The 18,069-nt window shown below is 39.7% G+C and overlaps 1 protein-coding gene across 7 annotated transcripts in view; it reads left to right on the forward strand.

Moving 5' to 3' along the window:
- Positions 1-18,069, forward strand: part of ttc34 (tetratricopeptide repeat domain 34) — a 74,140-nt gene that overhangs the window by 37,270 nt on the left and 18,801 nt on the right. For 5 of the 7 annotated variants that reach the window (XR_009508234.1, XR_009508235.1, XM_059952213.1 and 2 more), the window contains exons 5-7: positions 7,682-7,848; positions 10,511-10,781; positions 13,080-13,294. Coding sequence is in view for 5 of the 7 variants with exons in the window: in XM_059952213.1 (XP_059808196.1) it covers positions 7,682-7,848; positions 10,511-10,781; positions 13,080-13,294 (653 nt within the window). In the remaining 2 variants the exon portion in view is untranslated. The other 2 variants (XM_059952215.1, XM_059952217.1) reach the window with 2 other exon arrangements.

An 18,069-nucleotide genomic window follows, 5' to 3' on the forward strand; every position in this document is an offset into this window, starting at 1 on the left:
GAGGGGAAGAAGCTGTTCCTGAATCACCGAGTGTGTGCTTTCAGGCGTCTGTACCCCCTACCTGATGGTAACAGTGAGAATAAGGCATGCCCTGGGTGCTGAGGGTCCGTAATAATGGATGCTACCTTTCTGGGACACCGCTCCTTGAAGATGTCTTGGGTACTTTGTAGGTTAGTACCCAAGATGGAGCCAACTAAATTTCGACCCTCTGCAGCTGCTTTCAGTCCTGCGCAGCCACCCCCATACCAGACAATGATGCAGCCTGTCAGAGTGCATCTAGAAGTTTTGGAGTGTTTTTGTTGACATACCAAATCTGTTCAAACTCTTAATGAAGTATAGTCGCTGTCTTGCCTTCTTTATGGCTGCATTGATATGTTGGGACCAGGTTCGGTCTTGACACCCAGGAACTTGAAACTGCTTATTCTCTCAACTTCTGATCCTACTATGAGGATTGGTATGTGTTCCTTCATCTTGCCGTTCCCAAGGTCCACAATCAGCTCTTTTGTCTTATTGACATTGAGCGCAAGGTTGTTGCTATGACACCACTCTACTAGTTATATCTCGCTCCTGTACACCCTCTCATCTCCATCTGTGATTCTGCCAACAATGGTTGTATCTTCTGAAAATCTATAAGATGGTATTTGAGCTATGCTTAGCCATACAGTCATGGGTATAGCGAGGAGAGCAGTGGGCTAAGCACACACCCCTGAGGTGCGGCAGTGTTGATCATTAGCTAGAAGAAATATCACTAATCCACACAGATTGTTGTCTTTCAGTTAGGAAGTTGAGGATACAATTGTAGAGGAAGATATAGAGGTCCAGGTTCTGTAACTTATCAATCAGGGTAACACCAATGAAGTTAAAGCTACTGACCCTCTCCACCTCTAATATGATGAGGACGAGGCTCATGGACCTTCAGATTCATCCTCTTGAAGTCAAAAGTCAGCTCCTTGGTCTTGCTGACATTGAGCAAAAGATTGTTGTGGCACCACTTTGCTGGATTTTCAATCTTCCTCCTACAGTGCCTATATAAAGTATTCACCCCCTTGGAAGTTTGTTTTACAACATTGAATCTCAGTGGATTTAATTTGGGTTTTTTTTTACACTGATCAACAGAAAAAGACTATTTGTGTCAAAGTGAAAACTGATCGCTACAAAGTGATCGAAATTAATTACAAATATAAAACACAAAATAATTGCATAAATATTCACCCCCTTTAGTATGATGCACCAAATCAACACAGGTTCTGCCAGTTGGTTTTCAAAGTCACGTAATTAGTTAAATGGAGATCTGTTCTTGGAGACCTGTGTGTAGTCAAAGTGTTTCAATTGTAGTAAAAATACACCTGTATCTGTAAGGTCCAACTGCTGGTGAGTCAGTATCCTGGCAAAAACTAAACCAGGAAGACAAAAGAACACCCCATGCATCTCTGAGAAGAGGTTATTGAAAAGCACAAGTCAGCAGATGGATGCAAGAAAAATTACAAGTCACTGAATACCCCTTGGAGTACAGTTAAGTCAGTCATATGCAATGGAAAGAATATGGCAGAGCTGTAAATTTGCCTAGAGCAGGCAGTCCTCAAAAACAGAGTGACTGTGCAATAAGGGGACTAGTGAGGGAGGCCACCAAGAGACCTATGATGAGTCTGGAGGAATTACAAGCTTCAGTGGCTGAGATGGGAGAGATGGTGCATACAACAACTGTTGCCCGGGTGCTTAAACAGTCTCAGCTTTATGGAGGAGTGGCAAAGAGAAAGCCACTGTTGGGGGGAAAAAAACTCTCATAAATTCTTAGCTACAATTTACCAGAAGGCACGTGAGAAACTCTGAAGTCAGTTGGAAGAAAGTCCTATGGTCTGATGAAACCAAAATTGAGATATTTGGCCAACAGACTAAACGCTGTGTTTGGCACAAGCCAAACACCGCACATCATCAAAAACACACCATCCCATGGTGAAGCATGGTGGTGACTGCCTGGAAGGCTTGTGAAGGTAGAGGGTAAAATGAATGCAGCAAAGTGCAGGGAAATCCTGAAAGAAAACTTGACTCAGTCTGCAAGAGAACTGCGATTTGGGAGAAGATTTGTTTCCCAGCAAGACAGTGACCCCAAGCATAAAGCCAAAGTTACACAGGAATGGCTTAGAAGCAACAAAATTAATGTCCTGGCGTGGCCAACCTAATTGAGAATTTGTGGCTGGACTTGAAAAGGGCCATTCATTCATGATCTCCATGCAGTCGGACAGAGCTTGAGCAGTTTTGTAAAGAAGAATGGGGAAAAATTGCAGTGTTGAGATGTGCAAAGCTGATAGAGACCTATCCACACAGCTGTAATTACTGCCAAAGGTGAACCTACTAAATACTGACTTGAAGGGGGTGAATACTTATGCAGTTATTCTGTGTTCAGTAACTGTAATAAATTTAGACCAATTTGTAGAAATTCATTTTCACTTTGATATGAGTCTTTTCTGTTGATCAATGTCTAAAAAGCCAAATTAAAACCATTGTGATTCAGCGTTGTAAAATAATAAAACATTCAGGCTTCGGTTCTTTGCGGAAATTAGACCCGTTCTCAGGGTTCCACAACTGGCCATTATTCGAAATGCCAAGGGTTTGGCCTGAGAGTCTCAATCACGTTCAGAAGCTTAAGATCTTGGGACTTTGGAGACAGGCGGACCGAGAGTTGGTGTCATGGCAGGAGACTCGTGTGTCATTGAGGAGGCCAGAAAATCTTTAGCTGTGGGCCCTAAAACCCGAGGTCTTCGCGCTCTTCAGACACAGAGCTTGAAAAAAACAAAATGGATTTTTAACATCCTAAACCAGTGGGTTGTTATGTCTCACGCTCGCTGTGATAATGTGGGACACCTCACTCTCCCTTGCCAGGGAGAGAGAGAACCTGTGATTTGTCGAATGTTGGATGAAATATGAAACCTTTGGGGTAACTTTGGTCTGTGTCTTTGCTATTGCTTAGCACACGCTTGGGCTTGGTGATGGTATTGATGTGTTTTTTTTTGCTGGTGAAGGGTGTGGGTATCGTTGCTTGCTGCCACTTGCGTGCGGGAGGGGGGAGCTGGGGGAACTTTGGGGTTCTCATGTTTAACTTGTTCATTCTATGGGGCACATCTGTTTTTGTGGATGTTTGTGAAGCAAAAACATTTCAGGATGTGTATTGTATACATTTCTCTGATAGTAAATTTGACATTTGAAACTTTTAAGGGGGGGTGAATACTTTTTATAGGCGCTGTATATACTGACTTGTCACCACCTGTGATTCAGCCAATGATGGTGTCATCAGCAAACTTAAATATGGGTTCGGAGCTGCTCTTAGCTTCAGTCATGAGCATAAAGCGAGTAGAGCGGGGGCATAGCACACAGCCTTATGGTGCACTGATACTGAATTTTAGCTGGAAATAGATCCAGTAAATTGAGTTTTAATCTATTCTAATCAGCATGAAGAAGAGAGTGGGAAACCAGAAGTCTGAGAACAGTTGGTGAGAGTGGACTAAAGGAGATAGGAATGCATTAGAGGCTGAACATAAGAGTGTTAAAGGGCTTGGGGATAAGTTTAAGAGGTTCGGACTGGAGAAGGTTGAGTCAGGCTGCAGAGAGTTTTGAGCATGAGGATAATTACACAAAGATTAAGGCATTGATAGATGGGGAGTGTTTCTGGTCACTGAACACACAGGGATCATGGGTGAATATGTCAAGGCTTAGGGAGCAAAATTTGGATGAGTTCACATTTATGGAAGGTGAGGGACTAGCCTGGGAAGTGTGGGAATAATTGGGTCACTATCCTTATTGTTTTAATCAGAGCAATAAATCACTTTTTTTTGTGACTGGGTCACAGTCTAATTGCTAGCTGTACATAGCATTTGAATTGAAAGCATTTAATCAAAACAAAACGGAAGCCAATATTATGGAAATGGAATTGTTCTCCTATCTGCCAATGCCAGTGATTATGGCTTTGTTTAAATCTGAGTAATTTTTAACAGCTGGCTAATGAGAGAAATGTGTTTGGTTTTCTGAAATGCATCTCAGCTGTCCTATATGTGTCTAAACACTGATAAATTAGCCACATTTAATTATGGAATTATAAGCATCTAAATTTTTGTATAGCTGTAGGCTTGAACATAATCAACACACACAAAATGATGGTGGAACACAACAGGCCAGGCAGCATCTATAGGAAGAAGTATAGTTGACATTTCGGGCTGAGACCCTTCGTCAGGACTAACTGAAAGAAGAGATAGTAAGAGATTTGAAAGGGGGGAGGGGCAGATCCGAAATGATAGGAGAAGACAGGAGGGGGAGGGATGAAGCTAAGAGCTGGAAAGTTGATTGGGAAAAGGGATACAGAGTTGGAGAAGGGAGAGGATCATGGGATGGGAGGCCTAGGGAGAAAGAAAGGGGGAGGGGAGCACCAGAGGAAGATGGAGAGCGAGCAAGGAGTGACTGTAAGAGGGAGAGAAAGAGAGAAAAAAAGGGACAAAATAATAAATAAATAGATAAATAAGGGATGGGGTAAGAAGGGGAGGAGAGGCATTAACGGAAGTTAGAGAAATCAATGTTCATGCCATCAGGTTGGAGGCTAACCAGACAGAATATAAGGTGTTGTTCCTCTAGCCTGGTGTGGCTTCATCTTGACAGTAGAAGAGGCCATGGATTGACATATCAGAATGGGAATGGGACGTGGAATTAAAATGTGTGGCCACTGGGAGATCCTTTGGGCCCGATGCAGACTGGGAGACAGTTTTGCTGAACACCTACGCTCTGTCCACCAGAGAAAGCTGTCTCCATTCCCCCTGTAGTCCACAAACAGCTCAGTTGTTCTTATGACATTAAGGGAGAGTTTGTTTCCTTGACATCACTGTATCAAGGTGATGACCTGTTCTCTGTCAGCTGCCTCGTTATTATTTGAGATTAGGCCAATCAATGTAGTATTGTCATCAAATTTAATTAGAAGATTGGAGCTGTGGGTGGCGTCACCATCATGGGTATACAGGGAGTAAAGGAGGGGGCTTAGGACACAGCCCTGAGGGGCACCTGTGTTGAGGGTCAGAGGGACAGAGGTGGGGGAGCCCACTCTTACCACCTGCCAGAACTCTGACGGGAAGTCCAGAATCCAGCTGCACAATGCAGGGTGAAGGCTGAGGTCTCTGAGCTTCTTGTCAAGCCTGGAGAGAATTATGGTGTTGAATGCTGAACTATAGTCCAAGAACAGCATTCTCACATAAGCATCCTTCTTCTCTGGAAGTGTAGTGATGGTATGGCTATTGTGTCACTGTCGATCAGTTGTGTCGGTAGATGAATTGTAAGGGGTCCAGTGTGGGTGGTAGCATGCTGCAGATGTAGTCCTTGACCAGCCTCTCAAAGCATTTGCTTATTATTGAGGTGAGTGTGACAAGATGCCAGTCGTTCAGACATGTTACCCTGGTCTTTTTAGTTACAGGGTCAATAGTGGATGTTTTGAGGCAGGAGGGCACTCTATACTGGGTGAAGGAGAGATTAACAATGTCTGTAAACACACCTGCCAGTTGTGCCGCGCACATCTTGAGTACCCGCCCTGGGGTGCTGTCTGGTCCCATAGCCTTGCGACTGTCCACTCGTTGGAAATGCCTGCGTACTTCAGCCTCAGAGATGACCAAGGTGCACCTTGTTGGGGTCTCAGTGTTGGCGATAGAGAACCGAACATAAGAATGATTTAGCTCATCAGGGAGAGAGGCAGTGATGTTGGCAGCACCACTGCGCTTAGTTTTGAAGAGACCTTGCCATAAGCTGCATGTGTTGTTGGTGGAAAGTTGTGTCTGGACCTTGTCCTTGTATTGTCATTTCGCTGTCTTGATGACTCTGCGTAGATCGTAGCTGTATTTCTTGAGTTCCTGTTGGTTACCAGCAATGTAAGCTCTACCTTGCACGGTAAGTGCTGCTCACATGGAACTATTGATCCTGACCCTGACCTATTTTGGGGGGACAAATCCACAATGCACTTCCGGATTAAGTTCATGACTCCATCCATGAACTCGGAGACATCCTCATGAAAGAGATTCCAGTTGACGTCATCAAAGCAGCCCTGTAGCATGGAGACTGATTGGTCAGACCAACAGTGGACGGTTTTACCTTTGGCTGCCTCGTGTTGCAGCTTCTGCCTGGACATCAGCAGAAGCATGATGAAGCAGTGATCCAACTTTCCAAACGACAGATGGAGGAGTGCTATGTAAGTGTTGCAGAAGGGAGAGTAGCAGTGGTTGAGTATGCTATCTCCCTATGTGCTCACCTGGATGTGTTGACAAAGCAAGACTCTAGTGATGCTCTTTTAAAGTCTCTGGCAGCAATGAAGGCAGCCTCTGGGTGTACAGTCCCCAGGGTGCTGATGGTCTCGTACAGTTCCTTAAGAGCCTGTGGCAGAAAATACATAGCTGTGATGTTAACAGCCATAAACTTCTTGGGCAGCCAGAACGATCTACACAGTAGGACAAGGTTCTCCAGATCGGGTGAACAAAAGGATTTGAGGTCATGCACATTCCAGGGGTCCCACTAAGCATTATTGACCAAGAAGCATACCCCATCTCCTTTATTCTTCCCAGAGAGGTTTTTAGACCTGTCACCCAGAACAGGGAGAACCTAGAGGGCTCAATGGCATGATCCAGTATCTCCTCTGTCAGCCAGATCTCCATGAAGCACAAACTGTTACATTCCTTTGTTTCCTGCAGTTAGGATATTCTGGCTCTCAGTTTGTACAACTCACTGTCCAGGGACTGAATGTTAGTCAGGAGTATGCTGGGGAGTGGCAGCTGATTAGCACGCTGTCTCAACCTCACCAGGATGCTGGCCCTTCTCCCTCGCCTCTGGCGCCGCTTCTGAGGTAGTGGCAGTGTAATAAATGAGCCTTTCCTGGATTGCATAAGCAGGGCTTCCCGGTGTAGAAAAGATGGCAAGCTGCTGGTGAATGCCATCTTCACGATGTTCAGAAGAGTCAGTCTATCATATCGGATGTGATTCTCAGCTTCTTGAACAGGAAATGCAAAGAAAGTTGCAGAAATTAGCAGTACACTGTAAAGTTGGTACGGAGCTCACAATACGGCCGCTATACATGGCACCATCTTGGATAAAACCTCTTAATTATTGTCATTGCAAAAAGAATGTTTGAAAGGTCTTTTAGCCTACACTTTCTGAAATCTATAGAAGATACAATGTATTCATTATTTATATTATAAATAATTACATTATTTATAATATATATTGTAATCAAATCATTTTATCTTACACATTATAATCAAGTCATTTCATAAATACCCATAAATGAGACAGACACAAAGTCCAAAAGAAATGAATGAGCTTTGGTGATTCCCTTCCATGATTTAATGATCATTTTGGTAGATGTTTAAAAATTGCAGGGTGGTGCAGAAAGAATATTCTTCTGGCAACTTACTGCACTTTTAAAAGTCACGTTTTCTATTTCTTTAAATATCCATGTTCCCACAATTGCACTGTAAAAGCAACATACACTATCTACAGGTTGCTTGGCACCAAAATCTTTTTGATGATGTCTTCTAAACTGAGCCACTACAACAACAAATTTTGGCCTTGCTTGTAATGTCTGTATTCTAAAATTTTTTATAAGAAGTACTATTCTTTAAAATCTGATCTTGTGAAGCTCTGAATTATTCTAAATTTATTATTCTAGGGGGTGTTGATGAAGCCTCATTACTCACTAGAGCTCGGTGTTATGCACATCTTAATCAGAAGAAAACAGCAATATTTGACTTTGCTACCATTTTAAAGGCAAACCCAGCTCATGTGCGTGCACGATGTGGACGTGCTTTCATATATGTAGTCCTGAATAAGCAAAAGGTAAGCTGCATTTTTTATTGGCTGTAATTATTGAATATAATCCTGATCAACTACACCAGCTTTTGTTTCCTAAAATCTATACAGCAAATATTTTTCTTGATATGTGGATATAGCATTTTATATCTGATGGGAAGGATTACTGTTGTACCATATTTTTGAGGGTATTCTTTAGGGCAAATTAATTAATTAGTGCTTGTTCTGACTATTCCACTACCCTTTACTGTCTTGCTTGCACTTTCATTTGCTCTTTAATATATCTAAATCATGTCTACTATATTACATACTCCAGCAAAAATAATTTTAATTATGTAATCTGTTTTCATAACTGAACATTTTCAGAATCCACAAGCATTCACTTTGAGCCATTGCTATTATAATCATATTTTTTTGACCTAAGAGAAAGATAACTATGCTATCCTTTGTCTAGTTACTCTCGCTCCCAATCTATTCATAAAACACTTTGGGATTCATAAAATTCTTTGAGATTCTCCTAATTTTTAGCTGCCAAGGATATTTCGTGTCCCTTTTAGCTTCTTTAATTCATTGTTTAAGTTCTTTCTGCTTCCTTTGTCCAATGTTAGCATTCTAAACCTTAGATTTGCTTTGTTTTTCTTTCTGACTAAGCTTGAGGTTCCTGAATTCTTGCATATCAAATGTGGATTTACCACCCCACTCCCCCCCCCCCACAGCTGCTTCCAATCTGTTTTTGCCAGTTCCAGTTTAATACTTTTACTGTTATCCTTACCCCAATTTAACAATCCTATTTATAAATTTAATGAAGGCTTTTGGAATTAGATTTAAGAAAGTTTAGTTGAAATCAGTTCCCAAAATGCTCCCCTACTCTTATTTGGCCAGGTTCATTCCAATGTGCAAGGTCTAGTGCAGTGCAGTGCCTCTTCTGGAATATTTAAATATATTTTCAAGAAACTCTTGTGGCTGCACCAAAAAATCGTGCCCCATCTAAGCTCCTTGCACTGGGGGAGTGCTATGGAAAATTGTAATGTAGACTGTATGTTAGAAATGCAAAATTTGTAATGCGGGGTCTTCTGTTCAGAGAAGATAGAAATGCTTTCATTGTTTTTGTTTCTGTTTCATATGGTTCCAGATGCTGCTTTATTTGTAATGTTACCTTGACAACTTTGGTTAGCACCCTGTCACAGCCATTCTCTCGATCATCCTCCACCCTCTGCAGTTTAAAGCACCCATATCTTCTCACTTTCCATTTTTGATGAAGTGTGCTTGAGCCAAAACAATCATGTTTCCCTCTCCACTGGTGCTGCTTGACCTGATTGCTGCTTGCATTCCCTGGTTTTGTTGTATAACAGAAAAAAAAGCACTGTGCTTATTAAAACAAATCGCTGCTTTAACACAATTTCTAGGGAGAGTAAAAATTTCAGTTTTTATTGTCTAAGACTGTTTTAGATTGATACAGCATGAACTCTATAATTCAGTATTCTTTGATCTTCAAGTATCAGTATATTGGCTTCATTTTCTTTTACCATAAAGAAGAGGTCATTCAGACCATTTAATCTGTGCTTGCTTTTGTAGCAATTCTATCAATTCATTCCTCAGTTATTCCCTATTATCTACTCTCATACATGGTGTTAATGTCCCCCTTCCTCTGTTTTTTCCTTACTGACTTCCTTTACTTGCCAATTTGCAGTAGCCAATTTAACTAAGAACCTGCAAGTCTTTGATAAACAGTATGGGATGCAGTCATGGGGAATATGCATGCACACACACAAAATATTGAAACTGGGTCATTGGAGCTCTGACGGTTCTACTGCATACAATGGCACTGTGACACCTGTGTGAAGACATGATTACTCTGAATTCATTTCTCCTTTATTCATTAGTTATTCCTTGATAATTTAAACCATAGGTGTCAAACTCAAGGCCCGCGGGCCATATCCGGCCCGCGAGATCATTTCAGATAGATCTATTATTTTAATTATTAATGGCCCGGCGATATGAAGCCTATGATTGTAAGTTAATACCAATCATAAAAATAATGCTTGCTCAGCAGTCTTCTTCATAAGAAACGGAAATTGTGAAGTGAAACACTTTGTAGTTATAGCAGAGACTGAGACACATGAGAACAGGCTGAAAAAACGGAGGCAGTGAAAGCTGCGTTCGCACGCGCCCGACTGATCTGGCCTGCATGAAGCTGCACTTTGCCCAATCCGGCCCATGACCTAAAATGAGTTTGACACCCCTGATTTAAACCTTTTGTGAGGTGAAAATAGCTGAGTTGCTATGAAAAACATTTTGAAACCCAGAATATAATATAGATAGAATAAGAAGAACATATCCCTGTTAAAGATGCTGATTGAATGTTGAGGCGCTGTAGTAGAGTGACATTTTGGCAGTTACTTTAAATCTTTGAGTTCTTTCACTTGTCAAAAATAACTGAGGAAGACATAATTTAGTTTGGTTGAACATTTTTTAAATGAATGCTTAATTGCTCACACTTTCTTCCTACATTGTGGCAGTACATTCTCAATTCTCAAGAAAATTTGCTTCTATAAATCTAATGTACAAATGTAAGTTGCAACAACATTTAACAATGATATATAAATTATGTGAACTGTTATAATTTTAATTTCCTAAGCTTTTGAATATAGTAGATCCACCACCTGTCCTCTTTTCTTTAAACTAATAGGAAGCCGTAGAAGACATTGCAGCTGCCCTACAGACAGATCAAGAGCTGGCATTGCAAGAAATTTTATCTCTGAAGCATGAAGCTCAAAATCTGATTTGTAGCTGGCTGTATGATCATTGTGTTAATGCCTTAACTGGAATAGTAGATACAAAAGGAAAGATCTTCACTGAAGAACATGTTATTCTTCCTACAATTGGTCAATCACTGTTGTTGATCAATGGGAAAAATTCAACCTGGCACATCTTGTACATTGATATATTGATTGCAAAAGGTAATAAATTCTTTTCTCTGTTATTGGCATTGATAATAGGGATTGTTTATTCCTTTCCGTAGATGCTGCCTGAACTGCTGAGTTCCTCCAACTTGTTAGACCATAAGACATAGGAGCAGAATTAGGCCATTTGGCCCATTGTGTCTGCTCTGCCATTCAATCATGGTTGATCCTTTTTTCTCTTCCTCAACCCAATTTCCTGGCTTTCTCCCTGTTATCTCCAATAAAAAAAAACCTTCAATCTCTGCCTTAAACACACCCAATGAATGACCAGGCCTCAGCAACTGCATGTGGCAACAATTTCCACAAATTCACCACCCTCTGGCTAAAGAAATTTCTGTACATCTCTATCTTGAATGGATGCCCCTCTAACCTGAGGTTATGCCTTCGTGTCCTAGACTTTCCCATCATGGGAAACATCCTTTCCACATCTACTCTGTCTAGTCCTTTCAACTTTCAAAAGGTTTCAATGAGATCCCCCCTCATCCTTCTAAATTGCAGCAAATACAGACCCAAAGCTATCCTTGTATGATAACCCTTTCATTCCTAGAAATATCCTTGTGAACCTCCTCTGGACCCTCTCCAATGCCAGCACATCTCTTCTAAGATGAGAAGCCCAAAACTGTACACAAAAGGTGAGGCCTCACCAGTGCCTTATAAAGCCTCAGTCAATCTTAGTAACTTTCTTGTAATACCACGGGCTCTTAACTTGGTAGGCAGCCTCATGTGTGGCACTTTGTCAAAGGCCTTCTGAAAGTCCAGTTATACAACATCCACTGCTTCCCCTTTATCCTACTTGTAATCTCCTCAAAGAATTCCAACAGGTTTGTCAGGCAGGATTTTCCCTTAGGGAAACCCTGCTGACTTTGTCCTATCTTGTCCTTTGTCACCAAGTCCTCCATCACCTCACCTTTAACAATTGACTCTTTGTGTCAATTGTGTTACTGATAATAGGGATCACTTTATATAAAACAACACTAAGACTGGGCAAAAAAACATTGAAGTGTGTTGCACAGAAATGGACTCTGTTGGCCTATGTCAGTCATACTGATCTTAATGCCTACACTAATCCCATTTGCCCACATTTGGACAATGTATCTTGCCTTTCCTATTGAGGTACCCTCTAAATGCCAATTTAATAATTGTAGTAGTTTTTGCCATCTCTGCCATCTGGTTCCAGCTATTCACCACCCTCTTTAGGGAAAAATATATCCCTCAATTCACCTTTAAATTTCTGTCCTTTCACATTAAACAGTGCCCTCTAGTTTCTAGGTTCCTCTAACCTAGCAACATTCTGACTAGCCTCATCATTTTGTAAACCTCTGCAAGGTCACCAAGCAGCCTTCTACAAAGTGAAAATAAACCCAGCCTATCTAATTGCCCCTTTTAAATAAAGCCTCCAGTCCAGGCCACATCTGGTGAATTTCTTCTAAACTGTGTTACCTCATTGTTCTTGTAGTGTGCCTACCAAAACTGTACACAATGCTCCAAGAGCAGTCTAGCCAATGCTTTGTACAACTGCAGTGTGACATCCAAATTCTCGCACATTATGAAACTATGGATTTATACCCAAGTTTTTGCATCAGCACTGGTAAAGTCCCTGCCATTTGCCTTGTATATCCTAACAGAATTTGACCTCACACTTGTTAGAATTGAATTCCATCTTCCAGTGCTCTGCCCAACTTTCTAAGTGAATTTCTAGTTATCTACTGTATATCCTGCTGTATGCTTACTTGGCCCAAAAAGTTGACTGTTTATTTCCCTCAATAAATGCTGCTTGACCCTGTTGAGTTCCTTTAGCATTTTGTGTGTTGCTCTGTATGGTTAAACAATCATCTTTACTATTTACGAATATACCAATTTTCATATTGTCTGCAAATTTACTAATCATGAGAAAAGAACTTAGGACTTTCATGAACTTTGCTCATTCTTCAGAAACCCTTGCTTAAGAATCAAATTTTTATTCCATTAAATTTTCACAAAATAACAAGCTGTGTGAGTAATGGTATTTTCAGGTCAGTCTAAGTTAGGCCTCCAAGTCGTGGAGTGGGGTTTGGGAATAAAGTGCAAGTGATCAAAAATTTAAAGCAAGCTAATACAGTGGTATACAAATTGCAGCAAATTGATCACAAAAGCTTAATTGGAACTTTCAGTTCTTGTCTAGGTTTCTTTTTAAAGCTGTTTTATCAGATTTAAAACTTTCAAGGTTATCTTTGATTAGATTGGTGATTTTAAATGTACTGGCGTGATATAAATTATTATCACTGCTGGAATCACAGGAATATTTCCTTCCTGTAGGAATGTATGAAGATGCCTCAAAACATATGCAGGAGAATTTTGGGCAACCTCCTAATGACATTGCTGCCATGTCCAGGTATGCGCTCATTCAGATGAAGATGAAGAATGCACAACATGCTGTTGAGAATTTGAGCATCCTTGCTGAAAAGCATAACAAAGATTTGGAATTTTTGTTAAAATTTCTGGATAATAAACAACTTCAGACTGTGGTTCAGGTAATGGTTTTACTTAAGCAAAAATGTTTTTTTCTTGAAGAGTTGTGATATACAAAACAACATAAGCAAAGTTTAGCAGCTATTAAAGTAATGTCATTTTGTTTGGACTTAACATTATTAATAAGACAATCAGTGTCCAAATTGTCAGTGAGAAATTTGGAATGTAGTTCCCAATTCATCAATTGTTGCCTAAATTGATTAACTCTACTCGGCTAGTTGAGAATCATTCCACTGGAAAGGTCTTTTGCCCTCCTTTTTCCAATATGATGGACTGCACAGTATGAGGTTTGCATTTTGATTGGATTTCTAACTTTGAATAATATCTAATTTTAAGTTTCATTGTTCATGTCCATCCATGCACATTCTAGTAATAATTAGGCAGCAAAATATTTTGGTAATTTTGTTACCGAATTTTTTCATTTTATCTTTTTAGCCTGTCCTGGTTTCTGATTCAGCATAGTCCAATTAATATAGGTTGTGGGTAGTCTCAATCTATTTAATTATACAGAATGATGTATTAGAACTGATGGAATGAAGTGCTCAGCCTTGCTGTGGTTTCAAGATTATAAGAAATGTATGCAATTCAAAGTAAAATAGTTTATTAACACTTAAACTGAGAAGTTGATATTAAGTGTGCTGTTCCTTGTCAATAGCAAAAGAAAGCAAAATTCTTTTGGATATGGTGAACATTAGGAGGATGCATATCCATAATGAATAATCCAAAAATTGGACTATAATTTTATAACACATACCAATCCTCATGGACCAGAAGTGGAGAGAGTGAGCAGCTTCAAGTTCCTGGGTGTCAAGATCTCTGAGGATCTAACTTGATCCCAACACATTGATGTCATAAATAAGGCAAGACAGCAGCTATACTTTACTAGGAGTTTGAAGAGATTTGGCATTTCAACAAGTACACTCAAAAACTTCTATGGTTGTACCGCAGAGAGCATTCTGACAGGCTGCATCACTGTCTGGTATGGAGGGGCTACTGCACAGGACTGAAAAAAGCTGCCGAAGTTTGTAAATCTAGTCAGCTCCATCTTGGGCACTAGCCTACAAAGTACCCAGGACATCTTTAGGGAGCAGTGTCTCAGAAAGGCAGCATCCATTATTAAAGACCTCCAGCATGCCTTTTTCTCACTTTTGCCATCAGGTAGGAGATACAGAAGCCTGAAGACATACACTCAGCTATTCAGGAACAGCTTTTTCCCCTCTGCCATCCGATTCCGAAATGGACATTGAAGCTTTGGACACTACCTCACTTTTTTTAATATACAGTATTTCTGTTATTGCACATTTAAAACAAATCTATTCAGTATATGTAATTGATTTACTTGTTATTTATTATTGTTTTATTTTACTTATTTTTTTCTTCCTTTCTCTGTTAGATTATGTATTGCATTGAACTGCTGCTGCTAAGTTAACAAATTTCACATCACATGCCAATGATAATAAACCTGATTCTGATAATCTATAGATTGAGGTACTGAAGGCTGGTATTTAAACAAAAGCAATTAGGGTCATGCCCTTCATGCCCTGATCAATCAAGACACTATCAACCTCTGTATTTGGCCTCCTCAGTTGCATGTGGTAAAGAATTCCACAGTATCTCCATTCTGACTAAAGAAATTCTTGGTCTTCTCTGTTCTAAATGGATGCCCCTCTATTCTGAGGCTGTGTCCTCTGGTCTTGGACACTCACCATGAGAAACATCCTCTCCACATCCACTCAAGGCCTTTCACCATTTGATAAGTTTCAATGAGGTCATCCTTATTCTTCTGAATTCTAATGAATACAGGCCCAGAGCCATCAAACACTCTTCATATGATATGCCATGCAATCCTTCATGAACCTCTCCAGTTTCAGCACGTCCTTTCTAAGATAAGGGGCCCCAAACCTGCTCACAATACTCCATGTGGCCTCAACAGTGCTTTATAAAATCTCAACACTACATCCTTCCTTTCATATTCTAGTCCTCTTGAAATGAATGCTAACATTGCATTTGCCTTCCTCACCACAGACTCAACCTGCAAATTAACGTTTAGGGAATTCTGCACAAGGACCCCCAAGTCCCTTTGCACCTCAGTGTTTTGTATTTTCTCTCCATTTTGAAAATAGTCAACCCTTTCATTTCTTCTACTTAAGTGCATGACCCTGCACTTGCCAACACTGTATGCCATCTGCCATTTCTTTGTCCATTCTGTCCAATTCCTTCTGCAGCCTCTCTACTTCCTCAAATTATTCACCTCTCCACCTATCTTCATATCATCTGTAAACTCTACAACAAAGCCATCAATTCCATCATCCAAATTCATTGACATATAATGACTTTTTTTAGTTGCCTACTGTTTGTTTTTAAAAGCTTCCCAATCCTCTACCTTCCCACTATTTTTGCCCTATTATATGCCCTCTCTGCAGCTTTTATGTTGGTTTTAATTTCTCTTGAAAGCCATGGTTGTGTCATCTTTCCTATAGAATACTTCTTCCTCTTTGGGAGATATATATATATATATATATCCTGTGCCTTCCAAGTTGCTTCCAGAAATTCCAGCTGTTGCTGCTCTATCATCATCCTGCCATTGTTCTTTTCCCAGCAACACACTTCGGTGAGTCCTGCTGAAGGGTCTTGGCCCAAAACGTCAACTGTATTCTTTTTCCATAGATGCTGCCTGGCCTGCTGAGTTCCTCCAGCATTTTGTGTGTGTTGCCTGGATTTTCAGCATCTGCAGATTTTCTCTGGTTAGTGTTCTTTCCGAACAATTCTGGCCAACGTCTCTCTCTCATGCCTCTGTATTTCCCTTTATCACTGTAATACTGATACAACCCTAAATTTGAGATTCCAAGGATGAAGTCATTCATTTTTGAAGATAGCTTTTGCACATTGGGCACACACTTAATGGGAAAATAAGAGATTTATTTTTTTGAAATGTCAGTTTGAAGAAAATTGACAAGTTGGGTGCTGAGAATGTGTTTTTTTTTCTAACCAGGTTAGTTGTAAAATAAAGGGATTAGCCATATACTGTAGGTCTGAGATGAGAAATTAGTTCTTTTTTGATTGTGAGGGACTAATTGACTGGCTTGTACTCTGCCTTTTTTGTGCTTTTGTTCTTTTTTGAGAGGCTAAGCTTAAGGCTTTGGAAACTAAACAAACTGCTTGTGACACCATTGGCTGAGCCAATTACCAGTAACCAATTAAATAGTCTCCATGGGCAAGACTGATGGCATCGAATGATAATCTTTGAAGAATATTGATAATTTAACATATTAAATCAAGCAGAGCAATGTTCTACTTTCTGCATATCGGAGACCAAGGAAATTGGAGACAGGCAAAATACTTTTTTTTACATTTAATCATGTCAGTCAAATAACTTGTTTTCCATTGTGCCGCTGAGGTAAACATATCCTTTTGCTTTCAGAATTTTTTCCCCACATTAAATAGGAATCCTACAAGCGATTCTAAAATTAAGGTAATATAATGGAAAGATTGTCATATTGTCAGTCATATACATCTCTGGGCTCTTTATGAAAACATTTTCTTCTATTTCATGAAATCCAGTCTTCAAATTAGGTTGACTAATTAACATCTTCAAGTAATGTTAAATCCAGTAACTAGCAGAAAACTCTTCCAGACTACATTGTCAAGAAACTCTTCTTATTTTGTATATTGTTTTATCGTGACAGTGAGCACAAATACCAAAAAAAAAGCATGAGGCTAGCTTTATAAAGTCTGAAGCTGGTGCTTTAACCTTAAAATGAATTGCTTTTTTTTTGCTCTCATTGCAGTGCTTTCTGTTAACAACTTGTAATGAACAGAAATAATGAAAAGTGCATTATCTAGCATAGTAGCTCAGTACCTTAATGGAAAAGCTGGCATAGATTTGTTTTCCATAGTTAGTAACTCTTTAAGAGCTATATTCTATTATTACATTGCATCAATTGTTTTTGCTTTTCCACCACTGAATCTGTGTTAAAATATATTCTAGGCTTCCTTTCCCTTTACAGCTGGGGTGGTAGCTTATAAGTAGTTGTCTGAGTGATGGTATTGATTACTTTGCACTTTGTTGAAGGGATGTTAGTCACTAGGTAAAAATGAGCAGGGTATTTATCAAAGGGAGCTGCTGGGCCCACAATGTGTTGAAAGTCAAGAATGTTATGTTTGAGCCAGTTATGTATATAGTAAATTGAATTTGTTTTTTTTTGTCATTAAATGTTTCTCAAGTTGGTGGGAAGGGTAGATGGGAAAAAAGTATGGAAAATTTATTTAATTCCTTGTCTTAATACTTAAGCTGTAGATGGCAGAGGTGCCTGATGAGCTGCTCTCTCCACTACAATTTATCAGTTGATGCTTGTTAATCTGGAGTTAAGCCATTACCTAAAACAACCAGATATTTATCTTAACAATAAAATAAAACTATAACACTCTTCAACCATAATTGCATAAATATGATTTCTGTTTCTTGTATAATGCAAGATGTTTATCTGGAGAACTATTCCATATCTTAAGGGAATGATAATCTTGTTGATGTTAAACATTGCTGAGATTGAAGGAAGATTGGATTTTTAAGGCAACTCAAAATTATTTCAATATTTTGTATCAGTAAAGAAGAGAAATATTGCCCTTAAAGTATTTCTAATGGCTTAAAATACTGATGTGAAGTAATTTAGTAAAGATTAACACATGAGAGCTAACTTTTGACACCATAGGAACATCTGCCACTGATTTTGGTATCAGTGTTTTTGTGCTTTCACCATGGACCATTAATCATGAAATG

This window comes from Hypanus sabinus, chromosome 27, assembly GCF_030144855.1.
Source record: "Hypanus sabinus isolate sHypSab1 chromosome 27, sHypSab1.hap1, whole genome shotgun sequence".
In the NCBI taxonomy this organism is placed as follows: Eukaryota; Metazoa; Chordata; class Chondrichthyes; order Myliobatiformes; family Dasyatidae; genus Hypanus; species Hypanus sabinus.